At 39.5% G+C, this 22,905-nt stretch overlaps 1 protein-coding gene across 1 annotated transcript; it reads right to left on the reverse strand.

Moving 5' to 3' along the window:
* Positions 1–1,747: 1,747 nt before the first annotated feature.
* tbx5b (T-box transcription factor 5b) lies at positions 1,748–15,475 on the reverse strand. The gene is made up of 8 exons (XM_028032832.1): positions 15,297–15,475; positions 14,928–15,022; positions 14,467–14,586; positions 10,395–10,542; positions 9,252–9,404; positions 7,588–7,679; positions 6,533–6,786; positions 1,748–4,694 (listed from the first exon to the last, which is right to left on the reverse strand). Exons 1-8 carry the CDS (start codon positions 15,465–15,467, stop codon positions 4,108–4,110), a joined length of 1,620 nt encoding a protein of 539 aa, XP_027888633.1. The 5' UTR covers positions 15,468–15,475; the 3' UTR covers positions 1,748–4,107.
* Positions 15,476–22,905: the final 7,430 nt, after the last annotated feature.

A 22,905-nucleotide genomic window follows, 5' to 3' on the forward strand; every position in this document is an offset into this window, starting at 1 on the left:
TTTAAGATATTTTACAAAGATGAATGAGCAACAATTTCTGTGTTTGAAAGCTGAGAGAGCAACACATCAAAATAGCTGCAGCAATAAGAGGGGGTTTTACAAACTTAACTCAGGTAGGCGGAATAGAAAAGCATGGCAAAGTTTTAAAATAAATAAATAAAACACATCCTTCTTCACCTTCACTACTGTGCACTACTTTGTGTTGGTCTATCACATAAAACCCCAACAAAGGACAGTGAAATTTGAGATTATGTTGTAAAATGTAAAACAAAATAGGAAGACCTTGACCTTATAAAAGGTGTGAAATGCTTTAATCAAACTTTCTTGAACACAAATTCTAGTCTGTTACTGTTAGGCTATTGGAGAAAAAAAAAGCTTCTTCTCCTGCTCTCTTTTCCAGTGACCGATCGCCATCAGAACGATGGAGACGAACCATAATCATCTTTTCCAATTACACTCCATCTCAGAGCACTTATTCCACACAAAATGACATCACTAATGCTAAACACCACGCAAATGCCTTTAGGAAGGGAGGCCAATTTATACATTCAAACAAATACTTGAGACTGTAATGAAAATAGCTTTTTATAAGTCCTTAATATCTTTTTCAAAGCACTCATATAAGAGAAATTGCTCTGCACAAATAATTCAGTTTACAGCCTGTCTGGTCTGATTCAAAGCTTCAGCTCAAATGACTGGCAATTGGGCGTGCTACTCAAGTAACATGTGAGATGTTTCTCCGTGCGCATAGTTCTGTTACAAACCACCACAGCTGAGAAGATCTGGGTACATAACTAGTGTATTGTTGCAGAATAAGAAGGGATAGTAGTAGTTATATGTGCAGGAGTGGTGCAGAGGAGATGGGACTAATGATAAACACCACTTAGGCTCTTTGATCACAAAGTTTCATCAATCTACTCTCCGACCAGCATGTCTGAGAAAGTCCTCCACCGATAGATTGAGGTCCTGCACTCCTACGCAGTCCACACCGTCTGTGTTTAATATTAGTCCCACTTCACCCAGCACTTTACTCACTTCTTCCCTTTTTTGCCAAAAACATGTCAGAAGGTCCTGTTGCTGTACATGCAAGCATGGAGAAATGCATTTTCACATGTGGAAACTTGTGGAATTTGGCTCTCTCTCCCTCTTCTGGACTGAATCCGCCTGGAGACAAAGGGTTAAGGAGGAACAGAGCCTCTGAAGAGGTGCCTGCTTAACCCCTGACCCTATGGTGTATGTGATGGAGACAGGAAAGAAGAAAGAGAAGTAAAAGGGTGAGAGAAATAGAGGGCTGACAACTTCTGAAATGTGACTAACTCTATGAGAGCTGCGGCAACATGTTGATAGAAAAACCAATAGGAGTCTGAACGAGAGTTTCTTTGTCCTCCATCGCGACGGATCGCCTTCCCTCTCAGGGCAGCAGGTTGTCAGAGAGACGGTCCAGCTGGTGGAGAGCGAGACGCCAAACAACCTGTCAGAGATAAAGAGAAGGACAACGAGGTATGCACGGCACATTCAGAACCCTCCAAGGGTTCCCTTCAGAGTAACCTCTCAGTAGGAAACACATTCAACACAACAGAGTGAGGCTTTGCTGCTTATCAGCTCCTTCAAATTCGTACATGCATTTGACCTGATAAAGAGAGCGGCACTCAAAAGAGTTTCCACTGCAGAGATGTTAGACGTGCTTTAAATAACTCACCGTTAACGTTGAACACCACGTGAAAGAGGAACGTACAACCAGTTGACTCTCTCTTGAAAAATTTATTCAGTTTCTGTTTATAAATCTGTATTTTTTTTCTCCAATAAAACATGTTGTTTTCTTTAGTTTTCGCAACTATTTTTCAACACTTTGGGATGGAGAGTAAAACTGGAGATAAACCCTCAAAACTGTTCCACAAGTTAACAACAAGCAAACTTTACAAACCTGGAGCAATAAATACTATTAACAGCAACGACGCTAAAAAAACACTCTAAAACATCTCATTTTCATACACACGCAGGCACGCATACACACTCACCGGCCACTTTATTAGGTACACTGCGCTAATAGATGATTAGACTTGATTTTCTTTTGACTTCTGATCTCCCATAATTGTTTGTGACAAAGATACAACAAGGTGTCAGGAACATTCCTCAGACATTTTGGTCCGTATTGACGTGATTCACACAGCTTCTGCAGATTTGTTGGCTGCACCTCCATAATGAGGTGCAGCCAACTCCGATCAGTTCCCAGTAGAAGCCAGTGTAGTACTCTGAACTGACCTCATGTTCAAGAATGGTAGATGGCCTGTAATTTATAAAGTAAAGAGGACTGTAGGAATGTAGGAATGTAACACTACATTCAGTCATTCACCAATTCATTCACAGACTGGCCTGGGGAAGATTGACAGAAGTGAGGCTGCCATGCACCCGCACCAATGGGCCCTCTGACCATCACCACCAGGCCAGGCGGGTGAAGTCCCTTCCCCAAGGACACAAGGTTACAGTTGCCCACCATTTGTCCTACAGTGGCAGAATAAAGTCCTACCACCGTCACTGCCCTTGCCAAACTGAGATGATTTGAGCTCTCCAACATGGGCATTATCTAGCTGCAGGTTGCCATAAAGGGAAGAACATGATCAGCAACAATATCTGGGTAGGCTGCAGTTGGCATTATGAGGCCCAAAGACAAGACAATATTCCCGACACAACCATGCCCCCACCAGCAGCCTCAATTTCAACTTTAGATACTTAACGGCATTGAGTTGTTGACATGAGATTGGCTAATTCAGTATTTTTATTTATAAACGGAACTAAACAAGTGGACCAAATAAAGTGGCAGACGGGTGTGCAAACACATGATGAGGCTGTTGCTAATGTCATATTAAAGCACCTTATAATAGGTTACTGCATGTTAAAACACCCGGTCAGAGAAATGAAAACTGCTTCAGGACACAAACATAAAACCAAGCTTTCTGTCAGGAAAAGGATACAAATGTTTACAGTAAGCTACAAGGGAAATGTACTGAAATCTAATCAAAGCAAATGTTGGAATAATTGTGTGTGAATATGACAGAGACCAATTTCGATCAAAAGCAAAGCATTGATGTCAATGCAGCAACACTGGCTTGGTGCGTTGACATTTTCATATGCAGAGCATCATTTTTTTCTTCTTTTTTTCTGCTGAGCAATCCTCACGTGTCAGAAATCAGAATTAGATTCATGAATAATTCACAAGCAAACAAGAAAGGGCCAACACACACGCACACGCCTACACACTCCCACACACACGCACACACATAAACCTCTCCGGTCAGCTGAGAATAAATATAAGCTTAGTGTTCATTTGCTGCTACTCTGTGAACAGAGGATGCTGATTGGTCAGTTGGGGGTGACTGAGAGGACACCAGTGACAGCTGTGTGACGTTGACTTGTGCATTTACCCAGAATGCAATGGAAGTTTACAGGTCTTTCAGCCTGTAGCACGATCTAAACAAAGTGTTTATCTCTGCAAAGGGGAGCCTGCAGCTATTGCTGGCTGTCTCATTGGAAATTAAACTCTGAGCATCCTTTAGCTGAGCTGACACCGGGTTTGCATGTACACTAGCACACATTTGGACAACACAGTGCCTTTTCTCCTTCACTGAGACTGAGCATGGAGCAGTACTTTGCTCCACTAACAAGAGAGACAAGTCTGCCCTGGGCTGTGTTGTGATAACTGAGATTACATTGGTGGATAAATGTTGCTGTCTGACTGACAGTGTGCACAATTTACATCCTTCACCATGCATAAAGTAGCAGATGTTGAGAGAGAAACAGCCAAGTGCTGTTCAGGGGTCTGGCCTTAAAAATAAATCACAGGGAAAATGTTAGAATGAGCTTCAAATAGACGCAAAGATAACAACGTCACTGATCACCAGGCTGCCTGGAAGAGGCTACATTTCACTAATGTCCTTAATGTTAGGTCCTTAATAATTTGCTGCTCCTTCTAGCAGAGAGGAGGAACATGACTTACACAGCACAACATCACAGAATTCACAATGACTTTACAAAAGTATCTCAGTTCGTTCAGTGCAGCATCTCTAAGGAGAGCAGGGAGGTTATGTTGAATCTGTCTTTATGGTTCGGTTAGGAGGCTGCACTCCATTCTGGGACTCCACACCTGATGTGTGTGTGGGTGTCTAGTGTGTGATAGAGAGACGGCGACAGGTTGGGTGTGTAGCGTGGAAACTCTCTGAGAGGAGAGCCAAGCTGTCTGCTGGGAACGCTCTGGGAGCTCTGCGATCGAGGTCCGGAGCTCTGGCTCTGGTAGGGATCATGTGGGATGTGCTCCCCCAACGACGGAGAGCTCTGATGGGCCAAAGCGCTTAGTCTAGAGCCCTGGGGGCTGGAGCTGTAGGGGGGATGAGGAGTGTAAGGTGGGTAAGGTTCCACGGGGGTCATAGCGGTAGGGAGCGGGCAGGTATACGACCAGGATGTGCAGTTGAATTCATCCATTCTGGGCTCTGAGCCGGCAAACATGCATGCCTGACGCTGTCCCATGTCTGAGCTGTAGGGGGAGTCAGTGAGACCAAGAGTGGGAAGGTTTGACAAACCGGGTGGAGGAGCGGGATAGGAGGAGGGGTGGTAGTAGGACTCCTCCTCGCGTAGTGAACCACCAGTGAAGGGTTTCTTGTATGGAGGCTGGTGGTTCCTTGGAGAGCAGTTCTCCTCTGCTGCAGAGAGAAAGAGAAAATATTGGCTTCATTCGGAAATTAGGACACAGAGGATGAACATCAGAACTCCTGACTTATAGCTGCAGTATGTAACTTTTATAAAATATATGTTTTTTATATATTTATTTAAACTGTCACCATGTTGTGACAGTGTGGAGACAGATAGTCTGTGGAAATATCAAACACCTCCACCTATTTTCTATAAAAGCTAGATGCTGCAGCTTTAAGCTGCTGAGTTGAAAAGAATTATCGTTCAACAGATAGATTTTATGGTTTGCAGATTTAGGATAATTACATTAAGGCCATGAGTCAAAAAGATAAATGCATAATGAATGTAAAATTGTGGTTTTCACCAAAATGATGTCACCTAATGTTTCCAAGTTGTTGGCGAAACTGCAAACATGATGTTGTTATTTCATAGGTGTAATCAACTGGGTTACTGCAAATAGTATGTACTTCTATACAGAAAACAGTTTTACCACATTAATTGGCATCATTTTAAAGAATCAGACAGTAGTATTTAGAAAAGCCTTTAGCACTGTCTCATACTGGGGAAAAAGAAGAAAATTCCAGCCTTTAATCTGTGTCCATTTGTTGAGAAGGGGAAAAATTGATGGTAGGAAATAGTTTTTCACAAAACCACCAGTGCCACAACCTCATTTTGCCAACAGGACTGTGCTCCTAACCAACCTAGGGTGTTTGGTACTGCTAAGCCTGATTCAAAACACACAGTTACACTTAAAGTCCTAATAGAGCTTAGCAAACTTTACATGTTTATATTTGTGATGGTAGGATCCAGAAACCCTTTTCCTGCCATTACTTTAAAATAACTGGTTGATATGTGCCCAGGTTTTGCTGTGAAGGCTTGGTAACCCCGGATGCTTTTCTCTGCAGTCAATCTCCATATGTGAGCTTTGGAGATGTCTCTCTTCCCTCGTCATGGTGCCCACCATGTGTGGTGCCAAGATAAATTTGTCTCCTTGTTTAGCTTATTAGCTGGTGGCAAAAAGAAATAAGCTTCTGATGTGTGTCACCGCGTATTTGTTCCCCAGGGAGCCACAAAATCATGACTTGATCATTTACTCTAGTTAAATGTTCGAAGAAACTCTGACCCCCTTAGAAAAAGTGTAAATGTAAAAAATGGCCTGGATACATTTAAATAAGCAGATTTTGTGGGCATCACCCTTCTGAATCTAAAATATTTTCCCCAAATGAATAAAATTAAAAAAGTGAATTTTTCAAAAGTTTTTGTGTGAAATTACACCACTGTAGTAAAAGATGAAAGACTCTTTACACGTGTTTAAATGGGAACTGTGACAATTAGCTAAAACTAAATGAATGCATTCAAAGTCTGAATTCAAACTGAAATTATTCATATCTCATTGAAGGAATGAGAGGTTATCTTTTTTTTTTTTTTACTAAATATGCGTCTACTGAAGTGGTTTCTAATTTTCTTTTTTTACTGCTCTTAATTATAATGTCTGAGTATCCATCGAGAGCGCAAATGGGTTCACATGAAAATAACTTATTTATTTATTCATTCAGCTGATGTCCTTGTAAATCTGATGCTAATTAGATTTGCAGACACTAAGTAAGGGCAAGAAATGGGGCAAATTAATATAAATCTGCTTTTCAGCTATATTTGTGCATATTTGTTAACCACTGATCTGCGTTCAGATGCAATAAAAAAAACTGAATTAAAAACAAGTTAAGAGTTTTGTTTAAAACTCACATGATCATTAAAAATATGGAATATTAGATGATGTAATTTTCTCATATTTAACTTTATGAATTAGCAGGATTTTCTGTGAAAACTGAAGTGCAAATGTTGCACCCACCTTTCCTCTTGCTGTAGCTGTAGCCCGGCAGCTGCTGGCCAGGCTGAAGGTGTGGGTGAGGATGGGAGTAGTGAACAGGCGGGGCGCTCAGCAGCTCCTGAGGACTGCCGCAGCTCAAACCGTTCTCACAGCTGAAAGGGGACCCGATGGCATCAGGAGACCCCCGCAGACCTCGACTCTCCCCACTGAAGGGACTCCCAGCAGAGCAGGCTTTCTGTCGGACAGTACTGCGAGGAACGACGGGGTAATCTTTACTGCAAGATTAAAGAAGAGGGGGACTCTGGGATTAGATGCACTTGTTCTTATAACATTTGATTTTCTTTGTTAATACATCTGTTTTGTTGTTATTTTCTCTCCGGCCCATTTAGTTTTTCCACAACCTTTCAGTTGTGATTTTTTCCCCCATGCACTAGCTGCCCTCTGTGTGAACCCTGCGGTATGTAGGAGACAGCGGGCCACATCTCCCTGACTCCTGCTTACACACACACACCCACACACACACACACACCCCATGCACGCACATACACAGGCTCAGCCAATGCTCTTGTGAGATAATTCACCGTCTAAAAATAAACATCCATCCATGTGTCACTTCAGATAGACTCTCCTCTCCTCAACAACACGAAAACATGGGTGCTGCGTCTCCCTCCCTTGCCCCTTTACAGGGTTTTCTTCTCCCTCCGATCAGTAACAGCTCACTAAAGTCTCTGAAATGTCTATGCGACTCGAACAGAGATTAGCTCGGCACACAATCTTACACCGTGTAGGGCCGGCATCAGCCAATCAGCAGTGACAGGCTTAATAGACCTGCAGCAATGTGATGTCATACATTTATCAATCCAGTGTTTTCACTGGCCGTTTAGTCAGAGTTCAAGCTTCAGGTGACAAAAGCTCAAATCTTTTCAAACCAGTTGGCTATACCATATGCATGCAATCACAACATGCACAGCCTCACCAGTGAGTTAAAACGGACAAAGATGGGGACAAAAAAATTTATTTCACTCTTATAAACGCTTACAAACATGCAGAAGCGAAAACAAATTGTAAACACTCACCCTTGAAGCTTGGCCATGCGATGCAGCTCATTGTCGTCACTGCCTCTGAAGCCCTTGGCAAACGGATTATTTTCTATCTTCAACTGTGTGATCTGAGTGCGTTCAAATAGGACAGAAGTAAAAGAAGGCAGACAAAACACAATGTTGTGGATTCACATAAACCTAAACATACGTCCCTATTGGCTGTGATTGAAGCTTTAAGCAGCTCAGTATGAGCTCTGCACAGCCAGAATTCCTCGGCTGCTGGTGCTCAGAGTGCAGCATCCGCGTCCACGCCAGCTGACCGGCTGACGCAGAATAAACTGTTTACCCAAACAGTCACAGGGCTTTTAGAGGTCTGAAGCTTTGAGCTTTGAAGTCGAGGCTTCAGATTTTTCTTGGTGATGTCATGAAAGTAAACCTTCTGCATTTTGAAGGATTTCTTTTGGCTATGGAGCAACTTCGGCAGGACAAGTGGGCCAGAGATCAGGTCCAAACAAACTTTGAAGTGCTGAAAAGACTGATGGTCGCTGCCAAGGTTTAGCCTCAAGAGCTCTGATTTCTACACTGGAACATAAAATATTATTACATGCTGGTGTGAGTGCCTTAATTACCTCGAACTTATTCTGATTTTCTCAACTTCTTATACATTAAATAAAAACTTTAAATAATAAATAATTAAGTAAATAAAAATAAATAATGAAACTTAAAAAAATACATATTTTAATCAAACTGAAGTAAAAGTAATACAAAATTTATGCTCAACAAAACATTTGTAGCTAACATTAGCAAACAGTATTGTTCATAAATCACATTTTTACAATTGTTTAGAAATAAATGATAACTATATCTGCTGGATAAAGATTATAAATTATTTCTTAACCTTTTCTTTTTTTTTAAATAACTGACCAATTGACTTGCATTGAACTATACAATAAAGATAATCAAATTTAACGTTGGCTGAATTGAGATAACATTTACTGTAAATTGGCAGCTTAACTGAATTGAATTTTGATTAGGTTTTTTTATTTAGTTATTTTTTATTAGAACTGCATTATCTACCTATAAAAATAACATACTAAATTATGAGATTAAATTAAAGTTTTAATTAAAAAATAATAATAATGATGTAAGAAATAATATTGGAAAATTCATATTTAATGCTATCAAGTTTAATTGGTTTTTTTCCTTTCTTTTTTGTGTGAAAGTGAAATCAGATCAAAATGAATCTTTATGAAAATGTATCGACCCTGTGGCTCAGAGCTTCAGCAATCTGTCTTTAGTAGGTGTCAGAAAAACTGAAGGACTCAAGATCAAGGGAAAGAAACAGCTCATAAGAGACCAGCACTCACATGAACACCCCCACGCCCAAATACACACACACACACACACACACACACACACACACACACACACACACACACACACACACACACACACACACGCACACACCCCCACACACACTCAGAGGGATTTATGTTCACAAGGAAACACTAATTAAACTTTGTAGAGACAAAATTTAAACAACAACAGTAGGGTGTCAGTGTTAAACTTTACTGTTCAAATATATTAGAAATATTAAAACAATTTTGAAGCAATAAAGAATGCACTTTGTAATACAACAACAAATTATGTCCAAACACCAAAATGTTTGCTATAACTGGTGATGTGTGGGAAAGGCCTACCTTGTGGTTTTGATAAGAAGTCACAGCAATGAAGGCGGTTTCTGGGAACACATGGGTGCAGAAAGCCGTGTTCTTTGAGCCGAAGCCGTTGTTTTCATCCGCTTTGACAATGTGGAGACGAGGTTGGTATTTGTGCATGGAGTTGAGTATTATCTGCATGGGAGGAAAGGAGAAAATGATACCGTGATACCGACACAGCCGTCATTCTTCCAGCAGATGCCGGTGGTTGGACAGACTTTATTGAGATTGAACCCATATGGTCGAAATTCTGTAGTTTTTCAGATTTCTTTGTTCCTGTTAATGATTAAAATACAACATTTGTGGTCGGATCAAAGCGATGAACGCTAAGAAGAAGACCAACTGATTTTTGGTTTTTTAACAAACATCATCTTAATCATTCATGAAGTCGTTTTAACTGTTAACACTTATCCATTATATTGTGATAGACTACATTCAAATCACATATTCCCATCAAATACTTCTTATTTTACTGGATTAATATAATTTGTCTTATTGCATAACATAGAAGGATAAATTCAAAACAACTCTGTGTATTCAGATTTTAGCAAGCTTTTTCAGGCTAAGGACATCCTAAAAAAGTTTTACACGGATTCTTTAAATCTATTTTTGAAACAATAATCTGTAATGTCAAACTATAGTAACACTGAATTAAGTAGTCCAAACTATTTCCAGCACACTCACCACCACTCTGTAAGCGGCTTTTAATTAGATCAGTCTTTCTGAGTACAGGAACCTTTTGTTTATCCACAGAGCTCAGTTTAATATTACCACTGGTAACATCCATGAGCTAATGGACTCTGGATTCATTGAAATCATTATCCCTAATGGGAATACTGGAAATGTTTGTTTTTTTCATAATGTAAAAAAAAGAACAAAGAGAGAGAGACAGAGAGAGAGCTTGACGTGTTGTTTTCTTTGCACATTAAAAACAGAAATATATAATTATTAAATAGAAATTCTAATTAACTAATTTGGCCAACAACTTACGTTCATTAAATAGTTTGTTCTTTTTATATACGCAGTTACCTTTCAAGCAAAGTTTGTATATTTTATTCCCTTTAAATTTCTGTCTTTAAATTATCCGGACTAATTTGTGGACGGACAGGAGGAGAGCTGACTCACGTGTCCAAAGGGGTCCAGGTGATTGTTGGTGAGTTTGAGCTTCTGGAAGGAGACAAGCTGGCGGCTCCAGTGCGCTCCGGTAGCGGGAGAGTCCGGGTGGACGTAGAGCCTGCCGGGCATCGCGGGCTCTGCTTTGCCCGTTACAGACCTGAATGAGTCCAAAAAAAAAAAAACAAAACAAAAAAAACACCCATCAGATAGAAAATGACCAGAGAGTGAGACTCGGGACTCGGGCTGTTGCAGTGATTTGCCGAGCGCCCTGTGGCGCAGTCGGCCTCGGCTGCCTCCGGCGGGAGGAGGCCTGCGTTGGCCGGAGCTTTAATTAGACTGAAATAATGAGCAGCGTTTTGTTGTTTCGACATATGTTTAAAGTGTAAAATAAAATTTCTGTTTTACGGGATATCGCTAAGATCCATTCAAGTGTTACAATAAAATAGTAACGTGAAAAGTCAAGTAATCTGCATTTGGTATCCTAATAATTTTAGGCCCTCAGACTTGAGGTTTGCTGAGTTTAAAAGTCCGAAAGAAGAAAAGGAGGTCATGTTTTATTTATTTTTTTAACACTGATTTTACACTTAGATATTTTAAATTTAATACATCCCAAAATATGTTTTGGGTATTAGCCAATAATTAAAAAATAAAAAATAGCATGCTAGATTTAAAATGGAACCTATTTAATGAACAAATGTATTTGTATGGAGCAAGAAGTAAACATGAGACTTACAGAGACTGAGATGGTGGTTTAGTTGTCTGTTATTTTCACATGTTGTGCAGCAGAGAACAACGAGGTTGTTATGTTTAAATATGTTGTAGTAATGAATGCATCACCTTACGCTGTGTCTCCTCATAAGGTTCAGAAAGTTTGTGTTGGAGTAAAGATTTAAGTTTTTATCTGGATTGAGCTGCTTCAGAACTGCTAAATGAGTTAGCGTGCTAATAACTTTGACTCTTACTGCAAACCTGAGGCAATTATTTCTAATGAATAGCAGATTTTAGCTGTGGTTGTCAGGGAAGCTTTAGCATGCAATCTTGTTAGAATACATTTCAAATTCAAGAATACTTTATTGATCCCAGAGGGAAATTAAATGTGGTTGTAGGATCGCCTGTAACAGTCTGTGTTACAACAAATATACGAAGCCAAGTCCAAAGGTGGTCTGCAATTTTCTTCATTTTATGAAGAATCCTTGTTTTCATAATCATTTCCAGAACAGAACCAGCCTTCTTGATCAGGTTTTAAGACCCTGGTTCTGATGCTGCCACCTCGACAGATAATGGCAGATAACACGCTCAACAACAGATTTATAGAAGAGCTGCAGCATATTTCTGCAAACCTTAACAAACCTAAGCTGCCTCAGCCTGCTCGGTCCCTTCTCGTAGACAGTTTTACCATTGCAACTCCAGCCCAGCCTGATGTCTGAGTGAACCCCAAAATATTTATATTCCTCTGTCACCTCCACTTCTTCTTCCATGATAGAAATAGTTTTTGACCTAATCTTGCTTCTCTTGAAATCCACAACCATCTCCTTTGCTTTGCTCACATTCAAGATAAGATGATTGTTTTCACACCGTGCCAAAAAACCTTCCACCAGCTCTCTGTACTCAGCGTCTTGACTAAGTCTGATACACCCAACGACTGAAGAGTCATCTGAGTATTTCTGCAGCTGATGGGACTCAAGCGTTGCAATGCTAAAGTAAACTTGCAGCAATCTGAGGCCCTTAATCCATAGTTAGTGTCAGGGAAAAGTTTAACATGTCACCATAATAAAATAGATTAATAATATGTGCATCCGGCTTAATGAGTTAAATGATAATGCTAATGCTAAACTCAAACTTAGTAGAATGTTAGCAAGCTGGACTCTTAACCCCCAGGCAGTCGTTGCTAATGAACCACAAGTCCAAGCCGTGGCTAAGAAACAAAGGCTTAGCCACTGCATATTGTCATAACAAATTGAAAACATTTGCATCCAGCTTAAACTAGTTAAGCTCGTTTATTAGGAGGCAAATGAACGATGCAGCATAGCTTTTAAAGTGTGTTTTAGTCACGATGTTAGCTAAGGCAAAACAGAAGGGATGCATTGGAAATATAGTTATGTATAACAGCTGTCTGTGTGCTCTAATTGATTGATTGATATTGATTGATTGATTGATTGACCTAAACCTAAGAATGGATGGAGGATTCTAGACTGAGAATTTTAAAATACCCATCACTTGTTATTGTTACTATATTAAGTTTATTTTCTCAGCATTTCTTCTTTTATTGCTGGTTTGTTCACCAGGGATCAGGCAGATGCTTAGCTGAGGACTTGTAGAAGTATGTGACATCAGCATGCGTCTTCTGCATTTTGTTGGCACTGACTCTGCATGGGAGTTTGTCCAGTGGGTCTTGGCAGCCTTTCTTGATGGTTCCTAAATCTCCATTTACAATTGACATGACTGGAGTTTGTTTTCCCCATGTGCCCGACTTATAAGTTTTGTGAACTTTGCTGTTTTCTCTGCCTCTTTCTTCAAAATGTTATTGCCATCTGATATAGATTCATCAAGTAAGCAATTCATTCTGTTCCTGTCAAGGAGCACAATGTCTGGTCAGTTCACAGAAATGGTACAATCCGTAGGGACGGTCATGTCCTACATGAGGACATAATCCCCACTGTCAATCACTTTCTCAGTCCTGTTCTGGTGCCACTTGTCACTTGAATCTACAACCATTCTCTGGCACAATGCCCAATTATTCAAGTAATTCTCAATCTGGTGTCTTTATTTTGCAGCCTTTATGACTAATGGTTCCCTCTGCTTCCTCCCACACAGGGCAAATCCTGCTGACCTGCAGGCCCATCACATTCTTTTGGTAGTAGCGAGTTTTAAATGCTTGGTCCTGATTCTTCATTGAGTCCTCACTCCACAACCATGAGTAATAATAATAATAATAATAATAATAATAATAATAATAATAATAATAATAATAATAATAATTTATATTAAGCATTTTAGATTATTATTATTGTGACATTTGGCTAATATTGCCTGTTGTATCTAAACATGAAATGTAAATACAGAAGAGCAAGAACCCAATTAATTTATATAAATTAACTGATGTAATAGCAAAACTGCCTTTCAATAATCAATAGAATGTTGTGGAATAGGAGTAATTTAAAAGACTGAAAGAAATGTAACTATCTTTGACTAAATGTTTTTAGAAATGTTGTTTAAAATCAATTGTAATTATTTAATAAGATTTAAATAAACCTTTTTTTGTGTGTTAAAAAATAAACATAGCATAAACTACGGGGTTGGCTGTAAAGTCAATTTACAGACATTCATAACACCAAACGAAGAAAAGTAAAAATCTAAAATTGTGGATAAAACAGTTCCACTTCTTTATTTTTTTCTTTTCTTAAACCGCAAGTCTTACAAACTTTTCCAGAGAAAGCAAAAAAAAGCTTGATGTGGCTTACACATCGGGAAACAGAAACCTCATCCTAAAGCTCTCTCCCAATAAGGCCTCAGGGTTGTACAGCACAAGGATAAAAATAAAAGGAAAAAACATTTAGACATCTTTTACGAGCACTTTATATGTCAGCAAGTTTATCCACAGTCGCCCCTCCTGTCTTATTCTCAAAAGGAAAGCTTATTTTCGGCGTTGTGGGGTGGCAGCAGCGCACTGATGAATCTCATTAGAGTCAGTGGTCCGTTCGGGTTTTAGCCTCAGCACAAGCTGAATGAGAGACTTTAATCCGTCTGTCCGCTCCGTGAACCCGTCATATTCTGATGTAACCGGCGGGCAGACACACAGAGGGAGAAACATGGGGAAGTAGGCCAGCCCGAGCCCGCGTAAGGACCCGACCTTTAGGCAGCGCAGAGACAGGGTCGAGTGGAGGGTAGAAACTCGGATCATCTCGGTTCAAACCACCACTTGTATAAGTTTCAAAGGTCCGAATTATATAGAATTAAAAACATATATATACATATATATGGGCCTCCTTTGAAATTAATTCAAACATTTTTTTTTGTTCAAACTCCAAAAACATCGCTAATTTATATACTGTTGTGTAGTAAAGAGATGCAATAGACAAACCATTTATTGTCCGCAAATTTGTAGCGATGGTCATCTCCGGGCACGATGTCCATTAGGAGTATATACTTGGTCTTTGGATTGAGTCCTGTGACTTTGACCTTGTAGCTGGGGAACATTCTTCTGCAGGGGAAACGTGGAAATGATTTTAAAAAATAACATTGCATTTCTAGCATAATAAAAATAAATTATACAAACAACGTGACGTCGCAAACTAAAACGGACGGGAAAGTAGACTGCATAAATTCCTTCCCGCTCTCCTGAGACGAAACGTCCCTTGGGGCCCTCTGTGAGTGACATGCGTATTCCAGACCTTATTTTGTTAGAATGATTCATCACAGTTTTTTTTTATTTTTTATTTTTATGTACAACACGCATCGTTTTTGTATCGTTCTTTTTCTGGGGATTCAGGCGTTGTGGTAATTGGACATCTCTATTGCATACAACAGAGTAATGCCTCCTACCTTCCAGCTTTCGTGATGATCATTTCAGTTCCCACTTCGTCAAACTTGGTCCAAAGTTCCCTGTCATGAAGGACAACTTTGATCCCCTCCATTCCCTGCGGCAGAAACACCAACACTGCTTTATAAAGGGAAAAATTAAGACATTTGAGGAAAACAAAGAAAACATTTTCCTTCAAATTTGTGAAATCAAAAAGCTCCAAATTAGTTGCAATTTAGCGAACTTAATCTGTTAAATTCAATAAAATTATTAAAATGCAAAATCAAACATGTTCGAAATGCTCCGTACGCGTCAACATTTTGCATATTAAACTCAAATCGATGTTCTACTGAATAAGCGGCAGTTAGTAGTGATAAATATTTTATATTTACATCAGGGTCTGCAGCAGAGGCCGCTACCTGCTGGCTGGAAGCTGTCTGCGGTGAAGCAGCTGCTGATTTTAAAGTGAAGCTGAGATTTTCCTGCTTGCTCTCCTTCGGAGAGTCCAGACAGTCCGAGTCCGGGCGATCTGCAAGGCCGAACTGGTCCCCTCCGTTCGCCATGACCCACTGGACAAACACGCACACATGGACGCACACACACGTAGAGCAAAAATGTTGATTCGGTTTTTAAATATTTCCTCCAAGATCACTGCTGCGTGATCAGTTAAGATGAAGATTCACGAAGTGACACACACAAGCAAAAATATCAAGCAATTTATGCATACATCGTAATGTGTAAAACACCCAATTAATAACGATGAAAAAAAATAGTAAATAATGCAAATAATTAATTAAACTGTATTAGAGATGCGTGCGGAGGCTGCAAGTGAGAAGCTGTAGCCACATTGATTTAGTGATGCACTATTAATCAGATTCTAGTAAATTATGAAGTGTTACATTAGATTATAGCAGCTCACTGTGAGTTACACCGATCCAATAAACTAATCACAAGCTTCACTTAAAATTAGATTAAATATGTAGTTTGAACTTTTGCACCCATTCCGAGGAGATAGGAATATTTCTGTATACTTCCCATCTTTCTACTTATTGCCGTCAAACAGCGTTTTAGTCACAATCTGACCTGTTTAACTGTCTGATTAAATTACCTGATAGTTTGCTAACTGCACTGTTAAGCTCAATTTAATTTATTTAAAATCCCCCAAAAGGAGAACTGCCCAACAAATAAACGCGTTCACTGTAGCCTAAGTTTTGAGTCAAACTTTAAAAGTGCTTCAGGAAACATATAATCTCAAATTGTCTTGCCTGCGTTTGTATTTTAAGTGGTTTCTCTGGGGGCCTTCACCTCAGCTCCCTGCTCCCTGTAGTAAACACGCTCATCCTTTGCCTGCGATCAGCGTGCACGCAGTTTATTTGCGTGTTTTTGCGCGTGATTTAAAAAAATATTATTATTCCCAACAGATTCCTTCTTGGAGATGCAGACGAGGAAATGTTGCGCCGCTCTTTCTCCAGAAAGAAAATCCACCGCTCCTGCGCCTTATTTGTGTCTTTTCTCGGTCCTCTGTCCGTCTGTTTCCGCACAAACCGTGGCTCCTTTTCCACGCAGTCCCCGGTGCATCCACCGATGAGCTGCTGTGATTTCCTTTTTGTTAGCTTCGCTCTCTCCTTGTAATCCACGCTGACCCGGCAGCGGCAGCGGCTCTTGATCTGAGACCCCTCTCCAAGACCCTTCATTACAAATGGAGTAATGTCCGCCTCACATTTCGTGCCCTCCCCCCTCCTGCAGCCCTGCTCCTCCATAGGTCTGCGTGGTGATTCGTTACCCCCAAATGATCCACGGCTGTGATCCTGACCGGTGACGCACGCACACACACACACACGCACACACACACACACACACACACATACATAGAACGAGAGAAATCCCATACTCGCATAGTGTTTCTATTGGAATAATCCTCTATCATCTCCATTTTACACACAGGTTCCTCTTATTCTGCTATCTGTTGGTTTTGTCTCCTCTGCACTGACAAAAGAAGCGAGCGCGCTAACTGCTTGGAAAACAAAATCTGCAGATTCCAGCTGTTCTGTTCATTGGGAATGTTTTATCTTTTGAAAAACATCAGGCAACATTAAGCAGAGCCAGATGGATGCATAGACGACATATGCAGCAACAAACCACAAAGGGGCCAAAACGCTAAAAATTTCATACAACACAGAACCCAAAATGTCAAATTTGTTCCTTAGCAATAGAAATAATCAGAAAAGACGAGTTTGAAAAACTCATTTAAAATATTTGAAGCTATGTAAATGTTAATTTGTTTAAAGACCTGGCAAATGTATATTATATTATACAAAAATCTTACTTTCTCGTTCTTTGGGACACACTTTTTCTGACTAATTGCAATCTGGCTCGTAGGTCTTGCCAGGGTCTGGTTTGGTTAGTGATAAAACCAGTTCAAACAACTGGGAATTGCATTTTAAGACTCATATGTGTCTATGACTTTACCTGGAATTATCCTGCTTAAAATCTGTATGGGAAATTAGTTAGGAATCATTGCAGAAATCAATTGCATCATTGTGAACTCTGGCCAGTGCCTCCGCTCATATATGTACCCTATATGTAAATATTGGCCAAGATGTAATCATTTTAAAAACGGTGTCGTCAGACCTAACCACTGGCCCCAAGCACATCAGATGTGACATCAGCAAGCTTTAAGTGGCTTCTGCTGTTGTGTTGGTGTCTTTCAGTGACAAGGTCAAGTACAAACTTAGCATAGTTACAAAAACAGTTTGGGTTTTCATTCTTAAAAACTATTCAAAATAGAAATTTTATTCAGATTTTCCTAGTTTGAAGCAGATGTGCATCTAACAATCACATATGCATAAGAGACACTTCCAAGGTTAGGGCTCTCGCTCAGGGGGCCTAAACCCTGGGGGCCCACATCATCCTAAATCCAGCCTTGATTTGATAGTTGTCTTTTTCGGTTTTTTATTCAACCAGCTTAATATTTTCTGCCACCTGTGTTTGAGCTGTGGGAAAACTCATGTCAATCATACTAATAATTGTTAATTTGCCTGCCCTTTCTTCATAACTGAATAAATTGTTTATTAAAACTTAATTAGTGGTGACTATAGAGGACTGATTGTTCAGGATGGGCTCCCAAATTAATTTCTGCTCTGGGACCTATACATTTGTCCGGCCTTGTCAATAGGAGCAATGGGAGGGAGTGTGGTGGGGTTTTTTCACCACTTTGGAGCCAAATCTAATCCAGCACAGCCTACTGTTCAGAGCTTTATCAGGGTATTATGTGATGCATGTGCCATATTGAAGAATAATACACAAACGTAGATTAATGATACCTTCCAAAAATCACATAAATGAAATGCGGAAAGGGAGAAGATATTTGGTTATGGTAATTCAGCCCTTTAGCAGCAGCAGTGGCTGGACGCGGGTGCGCATCACTTTGACTGGATTATTGCAGATCCTGATAACCACAGGCACCCAGAGTTGAAAGTTGAAGCGGTCACTGGGAGGTCACGCCGGATTCCTCCGTTTCACGCAGATCCAAAGCTGCGCAACAGCGATCACTTACTTCTGTCTTTTCTGTTTATCTTAAGTGGTCCGTTAATAAACACTCTTCAATTAATAATTTACACAAAAATTAAATGATGCTGTCCACATCGCAGCATGATGACACACTGGCAGGTGGCTTTAAATAGGCAGCGGGTGTATATCGAGCTATTAAGTTTATTTGTACTGTAATGACGAAACATTAGACAAGGCTACTTAACACTTAAATATGTGATGAATATAAGAAGCGGAGATATTGGGTCAAAATGACGCGCGTAAAATCCGTCTTTACGCACAATCGTTTTTCGTTTTTTGTCCTCTGTGACCCCCATTCTCTCAAAAAAGCACTACAGCATTACATACCGTGTACAAGCAGATAACGATCCCCGCTGAATGGTCTCAGTTACCGCAGCTCGGCGCACAGCTCCTTCAGCAAAGCGCGACAAACGGCTGCTTCAGAGAGCGCGCCGCCGCTCCGAGACACTCGACTGGCTCTCAGTGTCCTTTGTGCCCGGGAGCGCGTGCACAACCATCCGTGCGCGTTCCTGTAAGATCAGATCCGAGAAGTCCGAGCTGCTGAGATATCTCTGTCTATCTATATCTATGTCTGATATTCTTATGCAGAATGTTCGGTATTTTCTTAAAATTACAATTCACACACAACAGTCGCCTTGATGGAGAATTTGATGCGTCCCAGCAAAATGTGTACTGTGGCCATATTTCAGTACCTACAGCATTACGTGCCATTTTCTTCAGTCCTCCTCCAGCAACAATGTGCAACAGTTAAACAAAGTTTAACTTCCATCTGAACTGCATTGCTATCAGTAGTATATACAAATATGTTTGAACAGACTACCATGACTTTAACTGCATACAGAAAGCCAACATAAACCATCAGATCAAAAATATTTGTTTATATGAAACCTAAATATATTGCATATGTCCTACATAAGGTTGTATGTAGTCTATTTGACACGGATCTCACTCCATAAGATTGCTCTTTCTGTTCTGATTTCTCCAAAAGGGGCGAATATGTGGACGTTTGATAGTTTATGTTCATCAGCGAGACAGGCAAAAACAATTTCTTGTGACAAACTCTCTTGCGACTTCACAAAAAATTCCCAAATCACAGTTTTCCTTGCTGGAAACTATTGATCTACTGTGAAAAATAGGAAAAAAATATTAGAAGGCTAATATTCTAAAGGATTTAATGTTTTAAAAATAAATATTGGACAGATTAAGCAGTTGAACAACTGTCCATCACAAACGCTAATTTCAAAATAAAACTGCAGGCGGGTTTTTAATTATAGTTTTGCACATTTGTATTGTCTAAAAATAGCCTTTTCAAACAATTGGACTCATTCAAATATAAATAAAATTAATTCTGTGGTTATCTGGTTGTTTAATAAAAAGCTAAAAAGTTAAATTTGTTTCTCAAAACTCAAAATGATATGAAAGTTATTGAAATATAAATATTTACTGAAATTAAAATATGCAATAAGTCTTCATTTATTAGATGCGTTGATAAATGATTTAGTTTATTTTTGTTTGTCTTGAAGGTTTAGTAGCTCTCCAAAGAAGACTATTTCAACTAAATCTTTAACTACTATTTTTCTCCACTTAAATGTAAACATCTTAAAAAATTCACTCAATGTTCAATATAATTCTTGCTCTTACTAATGAAATCTAGTGAATAATAATAATAATAATAATAATAATAATAATAATAATAATAAAATCAACAACATACCTGAAAGGAGGTGGCTGTGGCCTCTGGATGGTTCATTATTGGCCCATCATGGTTTCTGCTGACTCCATCCTCTGTTCTCTGTCTGGAGGAAGTGGTGAAGGGGTCCCAGACCTCCTGCACTCAGCAGGACTGTCTCACACACCTTCAGTCCGGCCAGAGTGAGTGTGTGCATGTGTGTATTTGTGTGTGCGTGTCTGTGTGGCAATAAAGGGCAAGGTCAACCCATTTCTCTGCAAACAATCACATCACACAGGGCAAAATACATTCCAACAACCTCCCTCCCCCTCCTTTGTAAGGTGGCCTGATGTGGGAACAGCGGATGGTGGAGAAGGTCTGGCCAGACGGGCCCCTCTGAGTCCAGATGAAGGGAAACCTGCTCCACATTATAACGCATTTATTTCACACAAGTTGGAAAAAAATGCTGCTTCCAACACTGGCCTAATTAAAGTCCTTTTAGCAAATCGCTTCACTCTCCAACCTGTTGCTAATGTGGATTGAGGTCAGAGCACTGAGTGATGTCAGATGACCCGAGTGAGGTATTTTTAAAACTTTTACTTAATCACTAATGTTATGCCATTTGCTGGCTGAATCAGTTTCATCTCATAAATTTAGCAAAGTATTGATTTTTAATGCAATACAAAATATATTTCCAGTTTATTTTGGGGGTTTATTATTTCTGCCAGTGGATATAAATAAAAAGTATATTATTAAGCATTTATTTCATATTTTTTTGTTATTCAACTCTGATGTGGAACATTAAAAATAAGATGAAAGCCTTAGACAAAATGTTTATTTTCTGAGCGTGAGAGACTGCTGACTGAACTAACTGATCCTCAGTGTCTCTCTCTTTATCGTTTACTACTGAGATGTGGTGTGTCGTAGCTCCCTCTAGTGGCTTTATTACAGAGTTGCCTCAAGAATTAAAATAAATTTTTACAAAATCTAAATGCACATTACTTTTGTTCATCCCAGAGATACAGTTGTGGTAATAAGTTTACATACATCCATTAAGGACATGCCAGTTGGGCCTTTTAAGGGGCAACAAATACTTTCAATGAAGTTTAAAAACAAAAGCTGGTTGTACAACTTAAAAAAAAAAATTCACTAACCATAAATGGTCAAAGTTTATATATATGTTAACAAACTTACATCCCACTAATATTCAAATAAAATCACAGAAGCAAAGTTCACCGTGATCACATGATTTTGTAGCCATAAACAAGCATATTTCTGGCTGACCTCTCTTCTTATCAGAGTTTTTTCGAACTGTCTTCTTTTGTTTAGCATAGTCAAATTTTTAGTGGTCATAGATTTCTCAAAAGTTTGATATTTGCTGCTTTACCTACTCCCAAAACAGATTTGATAAATGTTGTGTTGCAAAACTCACCTATGTCCAAGCGTCCAGCATCTCACCTATACTGCAACATTTATATGAAAGAAAATTGATTAGAATGATCAGAAATTATCCAGTAATCACCAAATGTCAGACCCGTCATACACCAAAATTTTAGGTACACCAGTATCTCCACAGTGAATTTAGAAATAAAACCTGATCTGTTTGCCCACAATAACAGGAAATAAGTTTTAACAATTCAAGATGAGACTTTCCACAAAAATAACAAAAAAACATTGATAGTTATATATTTTATCCTATATTGCAGAATTTGGAGTAAAGAAGATATTTAATCATTTCAAATCTTTGCATCAATTTCTTATTTTTCATATTAATTATTTGCTCCCTGAAAAATCAAAAATAATATTAAATCCCCAAGTATGATGAGTTTACATAAACCTTGGACCAGCAATGTTTCTTTTATTTCAGGCTACAAGCAACACAATACGTCAACGTTTAAACCTCTGGGCACAGCAACTGTATTTTCTAACATTTTAATCCAGCAGAGTAACATCAGACTGTGTTGAAGACAGAGGAGTGCAGTGCAGATGCAACCATGTGGGAATATTAACATTTAGGAGAGCGGTGTGTCTCTGCCCTCAGAGCTGCCCGTCACTCACAGGCGTCACACTCAAGTGCTAGGTGACCTTTATGTTACGTTTGTGCACACGGTGACAGGAAATTAGACCTTGAGGGCTTCCAGAGGAAAGCATCATCTCCAAACATTCATCTCTTTAAAAATATTGCATAAAAGCAAATCAATTCACTTTCACAAAGCTATGATCATCCAGTCAGGTCCTGTTAGTCATTTCTTTTAAGCTTACCCAAGTTTCTTCATTTTCACACCAAGGTTCTCCTTTGGCCTGTTTGAGCACCTAGAGGGGATTCATTTCATAAAAGACAAAGCCAATTTCAACATAGCTGACATTTCACAAGGCCTCATGGCCTTTAATACAATTTAAACTGTTCAGTGGAGACATTTTTACTATCCAGCAGCTGAACCGGAGGACAGAAGCTGAAGTGGACATGTTGGGTTTTAAGGCATTTTACCTGATAGACTTTGCACTGCATGTGTGAAAGACTTCACTTAACACAGCCTCTGGTCGGTACATAGGCATCTGTATGCCTGTTTGCTCCCACACACTGTGTATGTGTAAAAGGGCAAATTTGTTGTTTGCTCTGACCTCTTGTCCAGCAGCATTTGCCTTTTAGAAACCAAACACATAAAGGTCAAGATGCTATTTACTCAGTCAAATTGTGTTTTAAAAGACTTTGGTCCACCATGTGCCATCAAAAAGACTTGATCAGAAATGGCCCAAACGAG

The sequence above is a fragment of the Xiphophorus couchianus genome, chromosome 12, assembly GCF_001444195.1.
Source record: "Xiphophorus couchianus chromosome 12, X_couchianus-1.0, whole genome shotgun sequence".
In the NCBI taxonomy this organism is placed as follows: Eukaryota; Metazoa; Chordata; class Actinopteri; order Cyprinodontiformes; family Poeciliidae; genus Xiphophorus; species Xiphophorus couchianus.